Source organism: Nelumbo lutea, chromosome 2, assembly GCF_056320005.1.
Source record: "Nelumbo lutea isolate HS-2025 chromosome 2, American lotus-T2T, whole genome shotgun sequence".
Classification (NCBI taxonomy): Eukaryota; Viridiplantae; Streptophyta; class Magnoliopsida; order Proteales; family Nelumbonaceae; genus Nelumbo; species Nelumbo lutea.
The window spans coordinates 89,970,531-89,979,746 of record NC_142685.1 but is presented as its reverse complement, the minus strand read 5'-3'; the positions used below and the strand labels follow the sequence as shown (position 1 = coordinate 89,979,746).

The 9,216-nt window shown below is 38.1% G+C and overlaps 1 protein-coding gene across 5 annotated transcripts; it reads right to left on the bottom strand.

Moving 5' to 3' along the window:
* Positions 1–224: 224 nt before the first annotated feature.
* LOC148871788 (protein NRT1/ PTR FAMILY 5.4-like) lies at positions 225–8,750 on the bottom strand. Of its 5 annotated transcripts, none has more exons than XM_088968736.1 (5): positions 8,650–8,750; positions 8,469–8,549; positions 8,143–8,294; positions 7,497–8,044; positions 225–1,328 (listed from the first exon to the last, which is right to left on the bottom strand). In XM_088968736.1, exons 1-5 carry the CDS (start codon positions 8,717–8,719, stop codon positions 506–508), a joined length of 1,674 nt encoding a protein of 557 aa, XP_088824862.1. In that variant the 5' UTR covers positions 8,720–8,750; the 3' UTR covers positions 225–505. The 5 variants fall into 5 exon arrangements, with proteins under 5 accessions (XP_088824862.1, XP_088824861.1, XP_088824863.1 ...); XM_088968735.1 differs by having other exon boundaries at positions 8,143–8,360; positions 8,654–8,744; XM_088968737.1 differs by having other exon boundaries at positions 8,654–8,744.
* Positions 8,751–9,216: the final 466 nt, after the last annotated feature.

Sequence of the window (9,216 nt, the reverse complement as noted above, 5' to 3'; positions counted from 1 at the left end):
TCCTTAAATGTTTCCAATGCATGCTGAGATGTGCAGTGGGGAGCCTTCTATGGGGAGCCAATCTGGATTCATTATACAGTGTGGTATGGTTCAGACCAATGAGACCATTTGGTTTTAACTTTCAACCACACAAATGTGGGGTTCCACTAGATTCAAACACACCATACCTCATACACACAAAGTTCAAACTATTGCATCCTATCATGCCAATTGTACAATATATATTGGTTTTTGAACCCATTCAAACACTATTTACTAGGAATTTGGGATTTCTATATGTTTAAACATTAGAACCCATCTTAATGTTTCCATCTGTAAAATACAGGACTGAACAAATTTAAAAAGATAAAAAGGTTATCCCCCTTTGGAAACATGTGCACAAATACACACCACACTACTAAGAACCCCTCTTCTACAAACTAAGCTAGCTACTCATCTGGATGACTGGTTCAGCCTGAACTTCACAGAGATTACTCAAGAAAGCCTCTATGGAGAATCACCACCACTAATTAATTTTCTTGTAAACAAAGAATTTAGCAATACCCATATAAATGCCAAGCCACAGAGTGCTCAGACCTGCAAGTAACCAGTAATAGTAGTCAAGGTGTGCCTTATTAAGATTGTTACCCAACCATTCATCTCCATACTTTGAGCTGATTGCCTGCACCATGGATATAAGAAAGCTGCTCACTAAGCTCCCAACACCAAACATGCTAAGGAAAGCCGCAGAACCGATGCTTCGCATATCGTCTGGCATCTGATCATAGAAGAGTTCTGTCAATCCAATAGCTGCAAACACATCAGAAACTCCCCAAATTATGTACTGTGGAAGCAGCCACCAAATGCTCATAGGGAGAGTTATGTTTGGCTGTTCAAGAAGACCATGTTCTTCACTGATGTGAATTCTTCTGGCCTCTACTAGACCTGCTACAACCATGCCAACAATTGAGAGAAACAAGCCAATTCCAATCCTCTGGAGCATTGTCACACCAGATGGGATTCCAGTGAGCTTTCTTGCAATGGGGACAAGAGCTCGATCATATATGGGCACAGAAAAGATAATTGTTAGAGTGATGGACACTTGAAGTGATGCAGGAGGTACATGAAACTTTGAACCTATCCTTCTGTCCATTGTCCTACCTTGCTTTGTGAAGAAGGTGTTGATTTGGGCGTATACAACTGCGAACATCAAGCCACTGAACCAAATGGGAACCAAACGCAGGAGAAGCTTCACTTCCTCAACTTGGGTCACTGTGCAGAGCCTCCAGTTGTTTCTGCCGTTGCTTGACAAATCAACATCGTCTATGATCGTTGCTTTGTCTAAAAACCTGTTTTTTTCATGTTCATAAGACTATGAATAAGCTAGTTTACATGTGTTTTGATTGGGCAAGACATAAAGGACTAAAGGCTGTGTTCGGTTGCAGTACAAATTTATTTGCATTTGCATAGTACAAATGCATGGGAGTGCAAATGTAAAAAATATAATTTCTTGTTTAATTTTGTTTTGCATTTTATTTTATTCTACTTCATGTATTAATTTACTTCATTTCAAACAAAATTAGCTAAAATTTGAAACAAAAATAATTCAGAATTTACACTCAAATCATTTGCACTGCCATGGTTTTCCATAAGTGCAACCAAACACAGCCAAAAGGGTTGGAATAGAATGGATGGCTACATAATATGTACCCAAAAATCTGATTCATTCTGATCCTAACCCAAGAATGAAAATAGTTGGTTTTTAAATTGGGTAAGATCTAAGTTGGGCCTTGGATCTATAGCGGTCTTCTTGATGATGCATAGAAAAGCACACATGGGCTGGTGACTTGAGTTTGTCATCCATCTCAAGAGGATCCTTTGGTTAGATCATGTCAATGGTCCAGGTCTGTCGACAGTGTAGAACCAACCCCACATCCAGCCCAACAAGCCCTACCTCCACAACCGGATTTCCTGCCCACTACTTTCTACCCACACTCTACCCGCCATGAATTACAGCCACACACATTCATCTTGTATTGTGAGATGTGCGGCTGCAGTGTATTGTGAATAGAGTTTGAGTAGAGAGCCCCCATGTACACAGAATACTGAAGATCTATAGGAATTGTTTGTGAGATGTGCTGACTTTCTATTCTGTGTACCGGACCGTGAACACATCTTGTATTGTGAGATGTGCTAGCCAGGTGTACACAACTTTTTATCATCAATCACACTAAGGGGGCATTCTTTTTTTGGATTTTGAGAGGGGAAAGTTAGTCAATAGGACTTTGGTTCCCATTGATCAAGAATCTCATATTCTTTTTTTTATTTATTTATTTATGTAGAGACCAGAAAAACTTATCGGGATAAGTGATACCCATCTCCTAGGTGGGTAAATAATTTTCCCACCTAGGGGAAAAGTTGCCAACACTTGAATGAGAAAAAATGCCCTTTTTAATAATGGTTTTTTATGACTAAAACGGTTATTGCCTTATTTACACGAGAAATAAAAGAACATAGGTAAATATACTTACTCAGGGAAGTGTTTTTTAAGAAAAACTTACCTAAATAATTGCATTTACTCGGATAAGTAATTTATCGAAAAGTGAACAGAGTCTAAACGGTAAATCCTTAGACTGCGTTTAATTGTAGTATAAATAAATTTGCATTGGTGCAAAACAATGGATGTACAAATGATTTGGGTGCAAATTTTAATTCATTTTTGTTTCAAATTTCAACTTACTTTATTTGATTGTGTAAGATGTGGAACAGAATGAAGTAAAACCCGAAACAAAATTAAACTAAAATTTGTATTCTTTTTATTTACACTCTCACATTTGTACTAGTGCAAATAAAATTGCAGTCAGTTTGAAAGGCATAAAAATACAAATATGTAGAATATAAAACCTTGTATTTTGTATGAATTTGTACTGTACATAATACCAATTACTTATGTGTCCACCAGGATAAGATTCTGATAATTGACCATTTTATCTTCACAGGGGACTTACAGAGTAAATGCTAGTGAATTTCCATCTCTTCCATTGTTGATTCTCTTCTAAGATATAATGTTTCTTCTCGGTAACGTTTGAAAATATTAATGATTTTAAGGAGATGAATGATTCCATTGAGTATGCTTTCTCCAACCCCAATTTGGTTTATTAAATTGGGGCTCTAATTAAGGGCGTCAATGGACCGGCTTGGATTGGATCCCATCCAGTCCAAAATCAATTTGGACGGATTGAATGGACCACCAAGATATATTAGATTCAACTAGTCCGGTCCAAAATATTTATTAAATTGGATTGAACCTGATCCGTTCGTAACAAATTTATATTAGATTGGGTTGGATTAAGCCAATATTTGATCTATTGATATAAGATAAGAATATGTGTCAATAGACCAAGTTTGAGTTGAAATCAATATAAATCAAAATGAATTTGAACAGATTGGATGGTCCAAACATTGAATTAGACCAATCCAAATTGGTCCAAAACATTCATTGGATTGGATTGAATCTGGTCCATTTATAATGGATTCACATTGGACTGGATCGGATTGGACCAAATCCAGTCCAATTGACACCCCTAGCTCTAAGGAGTGATGTTAGAACTTAGTTCTATTTTCCTTTGTTATTATATATAAACAATTGATAGAACAAGTTCAAATAACTGTTCATCTTGGAGCTAGCTTTCAGGCTTTGTAGCATTATTACAGTAGGAACTTTGCAATTTTGTAGTGGTTTCTCTAATAAAATTTTGTTCCTACCTTTTAAAAAATATTCTCCTATTTTTAGGCTATTTTAATAAAATTTTATTTCCTTAATTATATAGGTTCTATCGCACAAAAAATGGTTGAAATGCTTTCCCTATTTATCACCATAAAAAGGAATTGCTCCTCCCATTGTTTTCAAAACCCTTCGTTTCAGTCATGGGAGAGGTAGGTTTAGGTAGTATATGGAAATATTTGTTTAGGCTTTATTTTGTGTTGCAATTTCATTTGCACTAGTGCAAATGAATTGAAAGTGCAATCGAGAAGAATGTAAATTCTAGTCTAGTGCTTTGGCTTTCATATTACTTTACTTGTCTCCATTTGGAAGGAGTACAAATACAAATATGTAGAGCGCAAAAACCTTGAATTTTGTATTATTTTGTATGTATTTGTACTCCTTCGAAAGTGAGCCTTTGGTTTTATTTGTGTTGCAAAGAAAGAAAACAAGAAAAAAGTCTAAACAAAAATAAATCAAAATTTATACACCATTGTGAAAGAAATTGCACTGCAAACATACCAAACTCAAGGCTCAGTTTGGAAAGAGTACAAATGCAAATACAGAGTGCAAAACCTTATATTTTGTATATATTTGCATTTATACTCTTTCCAAACGGAGCCTAAAGAGTTCTTCCAAACGCATCATAATTTGGAGCTATGATGCCAAAAATGCATGCAATCTATTAAGACATGATGAATGAAAATGAAAATTTAGGTCGCATTTGATACCATTGTTGGTTTGTATGTATGAGATGTGTTGGATTATCAATACAAATTGGTGAAAGATATGACCATTTCAGCTAAAATTATTAAATTCACCCATAGAACTTTCTGCAAACATACTCATGCATTTTAAGGTATGCTTGTTTTAATTATGGAAGTTGCTATTTTGTTTTGGTCAACCCAATGTGTTTTAGGCAGAAACAACAATGGTATCAAATCAAGGTTCAAAGTATTAATGCATATTGGCCCGTATCGGCCAATACCTATCATTTGAGAAACTCCCCGATAAGAGGGTGTATCAGGGTTCTGACCTATTCAAGGGGTGGAGGAGCCTTAAACTTCCCCCTAAACCGATTTTGAAAAAAATAAAAAAAAAAAGTAAAAAAACAATACTGATATAGCCTAATATGTTCCTACCAATGTATTGAGCGTATCAATATTTTGAAACTTGTACCAATCACAACCTTAATAATAGAACCATTCAAGTTTTTGTCATCCAATCTCCCCTATCAATTAGTGTGGTCTAGGTTGTAAAGAAAAAATGTCTCTTGTTTTATATAAACCATGGTTTTTAAAATTGGATCAGACCAAAAAAATCGAAAACCGGTCAACTGACTAATTCCGTTTTACCCAAAAATCATTATTTTTGCCAAAAATGTTGATTTGATCAGCAAACTACTGGTCCAAGCGGTCAAACTATTCGAACCATTCAACGGTTTTGGACATTTTTTATTTTTTATTTTATTTTTTATCAGAACAAACCATCCGTTTGATTCAAACAGTCAGACCATTCGACCCAAGAACCGGACTCCTGACTGGTTCATTGTTCTTTTTAGTTTTAAAAACCTTATTATACACCAATTACACAATTTCATTTATACCATGTAGAGAGAGGTGATCATATATAATATATTATATGATATTTGGGCTTATTTTTTATGACCTGCATAGAACCCCCAAACTAAATATACAGTTTGTATAATGTATAGAATATAGATATATACATATATGTAGAAGTTGTCTTGCCACCTAAATTTGATGATGCAAATGAAAATAAAGCTTATGTCAAAATTTGACAAGAAAGACATAGTCCCGGATGAGCTTTTAATCGGTGTTGTCGAGGATCAAACCGATTGGTTGAACCAGTAAATAATGACCCAGTTGGTTTTCTGGGTCCCGGCTAACAGACTGATTAATCTGTTAAAACTATGATGTAGTGAGCTTTTCAGGGTTATTTTCTTTTCGCTCCGAGTCTAACAACATTGGTTTTAACAAATTTAAGACTTCACTTTTGCTACAACGTGCTTTTAGCCTTGTGAATCATCGACAGCCTTTACAGCCTTACATTGAAAACACCTCCCTGAGTTATTCAAATGGGCTTTGCACTGGCTGAATCCGATTCCCCCACAGCACATCTTCCTCGTGCATTGGAAAGATGTGCTGTGGGACATGTGTGGAATCTATTTTGTGGGGGAGTCCGTTCAAATTCAGCTACATCAATCAAAAACCATAATTTCCTAAAGAGATATTTGTATACCAAAAATATCTCACGAAATACATGATGGAATGTGATTGTGAGGTCGATGTGAGACGCACTTAGGAGCATATCTCAATTCATTTTTATAATAATAGGGCTGTTCATGGGTCGGGTTGGGTCGGTTTATTGGGTTTTCCCAACCGACTTGGCCTGGTCGGGTTACCTGAGATGGAAACCAAAACCGACCCAGTGTTAAGCAAAACCGGCCTGGTAGGTTTGAGTCGGGTTGGGTCAATTTCGGTTTTGCTCCTGTACAAAAAGACATAAAAGCCTAGAAGGAAATATCTATCTTGAAAACTGAAATTTTTAAGATATTTTCTAGAAATATATTTAAAAAGTTGGAATTAGAATAAAAGACAAAAGTTATCAAGAAAATAGAAAGTCAAATTGTTTTATAGAAAGAAGGCTGAAATTTGTATTTTTCAAGAAACTTTCTAAATTCTAATAAAAAAAGACACCTAATTCTAATTGTAATTGCCTAATTGATTGACTATTTAGTGTAAAAGACTATAGAAACTAGAATAGAGACAACTTAGTTAAATAAGAACTAGAAGACTAGGTTAAGTTGTAATTAGGAATTAGGATAGATGCAACTTATAAAAACCCGGCCAACTCGGGTTGAGTCAGTCCGGGTTGATCGAGTTGGGCCTTCTTATGAAGAGCCCTACATAATACTTGGGTGGTTTCCATTGCCATTTATCGGAAAAAGATTTTATAAGAATGTTTCAATGAAAATTGGGACAAATGTCTGTTGTTACTTTATGACAAGTTCCATTAAGTGCCAAATAACCCGGACGGTCGAACCGTTGAGTAATCAATCACGAATGAATACATGTACTTGTACACATAAATTAAGGGCCCCAGGTGTAGGTGTATAGAACACTATGGTGTGTTATATGCTTAAACTTGGGCAGAGAACATGAATCATGTTGGAACGTATTGAAATGGTCTTTTTAGTTGAAAGGAGATCTGGAGGCGAACAGTAAACTCGATAGCACTGCATGCACGGTTTTAGCGCAGGGCTGCTTCGATTCAAAGTGGAAGGCCATGATTTTTGAACCGAAATAGCGAGCCGAATGGCCTGATTGAACCGTGAAGTCAAGGTCGCGCCACGATGTAAGGGCTAGGCATCGGTTTCATTTCAATGTAAGTTTTCACTTTTTCTAGGACGTATCACAGCCTATGATCTATTGTGGTGGCCCCACCTGAACGTCATTCACCGATTTCAAGGTGGGGCCACAACGATACATCGAAGGCTGCGGTTTCATGGTTTCAACTCTTGAAAAGCTTGCTGACAACCCTGCAGAGCTGGCCACCTTTTCGACCGCTGTCCTAAAAGCTCCAAAAGCTGAATACGAGGACCTCCCTAAGGACGATAGCTCATGCTGGCTGCTGGGTTGCAGTCAGACCATCCATCACGAACAAGTACAACAACGAACTGTTCTAGCCTTGTTAGGGTTAAGAGTTAAGACAGGCGGCATTTGTTTATTACCTGAACTGATTCGTAGGAGCAAGACTCCGGCTGCTCTTGGGCTGAGCGTCCATGCCTGAACCAACGTCCCCTTCTTCAATATTATTCACGACTCCTTGCCCTTGGCCGTCCTTCCAGCCTGCAGACAAACGCCATTTCCGGCCAGCTGCGACGAACACCTGCCCCACTCGAGTTAAAGGACTGCCATTTGGTTCTTGCCGCCGGTAAGTTCTCCGCCCGAGGAGAAACAAGGCAAGCGCGATAGCCATTGCCACAGTTGTGATTCCATACCCAACAGCCCATCCCACATTGTCCTGCACGTAAGGTACCACCAGCGTCGCTGCCATGGAACCACCGCTCATCCCAAAGTACCACCAGTTGAAGAACGAACTCTTGGCTTTCTTCTCCTCCGGCCCATCCTCACTGAACTGATCAGCCCCGAACGTCTGTACACACGGCTTGTGCCCTCCTTCCCCCACTGAGACGATGTAGAGAGACAAGAAAAACAGTTGGCGTCGAAACTGTGTTGCGATCTCCACTGAAACTGATAAAGTTAACATAAGCAGCCCCTGCATGTGGTCAGATCAACCACAAATAGAGTACTCCATGATCAAGATCAAGTCTGAAATATATGATGAGAAGAATTTGCAGAGCTCGACCAACCCACCATTAGATAGATGATGGATGAGAAGAAGATCGTTCTAAGACGACCCAAGAAGGAATCAGCGATCACAGCCCCAAGCAAAGGGAGAAGAGTTGATATTCCGACCCAGATGTTGACGTTCTTGGCGGATGTGGCAGTGGCTTCGCCGAGGACATCTGTGAGATACGTGATGAGGTTCCCCAGCATGCCATAGAAAGCGAATCGTTCAGCAATTTCGACGCCTGATGTAAGAAATATCAAGAAAAGAAAACATATATAGAAGGTTCGAACTTTGAACAGACCCAGCTCACCAGCTGATGAAAAATTACGGTTCAAATAGTGAGACTTACCGATGATATATATTGCCGATCTCCATCCTCCATTAGAAGATTCTTGTTGCAGAGAAAGCTCCATAGGTTGAGGCTCCATGTCTGCGTAGTGGTAAAGATTGAAACAAACAAAATGTAGAGAGATGTAATAATGGAGGAAACAATCTAACACCAAATCGTATTTAAAGTGAGCCCGAGTCACCTACTGATAAAACCCTCTTGTTGCATGAGACATGGAAAGGACTGATTCTCCACGTGTATTTGGCATGCATTGGACTTCCATTTCCATTACTTCTCACACAGTAAGAGAGGATTGAGGACTGAGAGAGGCCTCAATATATTGAGTCCTTATTTAATGACAGCGCTTCAATAAATAAGACTGAACCGGGGGTCAGACCAGGAATTCAACTTGAATCTTACATATTTGCAACTTTGATAATCAATTTGTTCTTGGATTGTTGTTCCATTTACTAATGCTTAGTTCTTATGATTTATGATAAAATTGGATACTAAATAGAAATGGGTCGACATCCAATCAATTGAACCATGGTTGGACCTGGGTTCATCTGGTTCTCAAAACAGTTGTTTTAATATTAATGAAGGCTCTTGCAGAACAGACAACCCCATGTATCTCAGCTCCCATCAAGAGTTTTGTGTCCCCTATCTGAACCGTTGGATAGGCATCTCTAATCTTGGGGATTGACTGAATCTATCAAGACTTTGATGATGTCAGACATAGCTCATGTGAAGTTGTGAACCAAAATAGAAG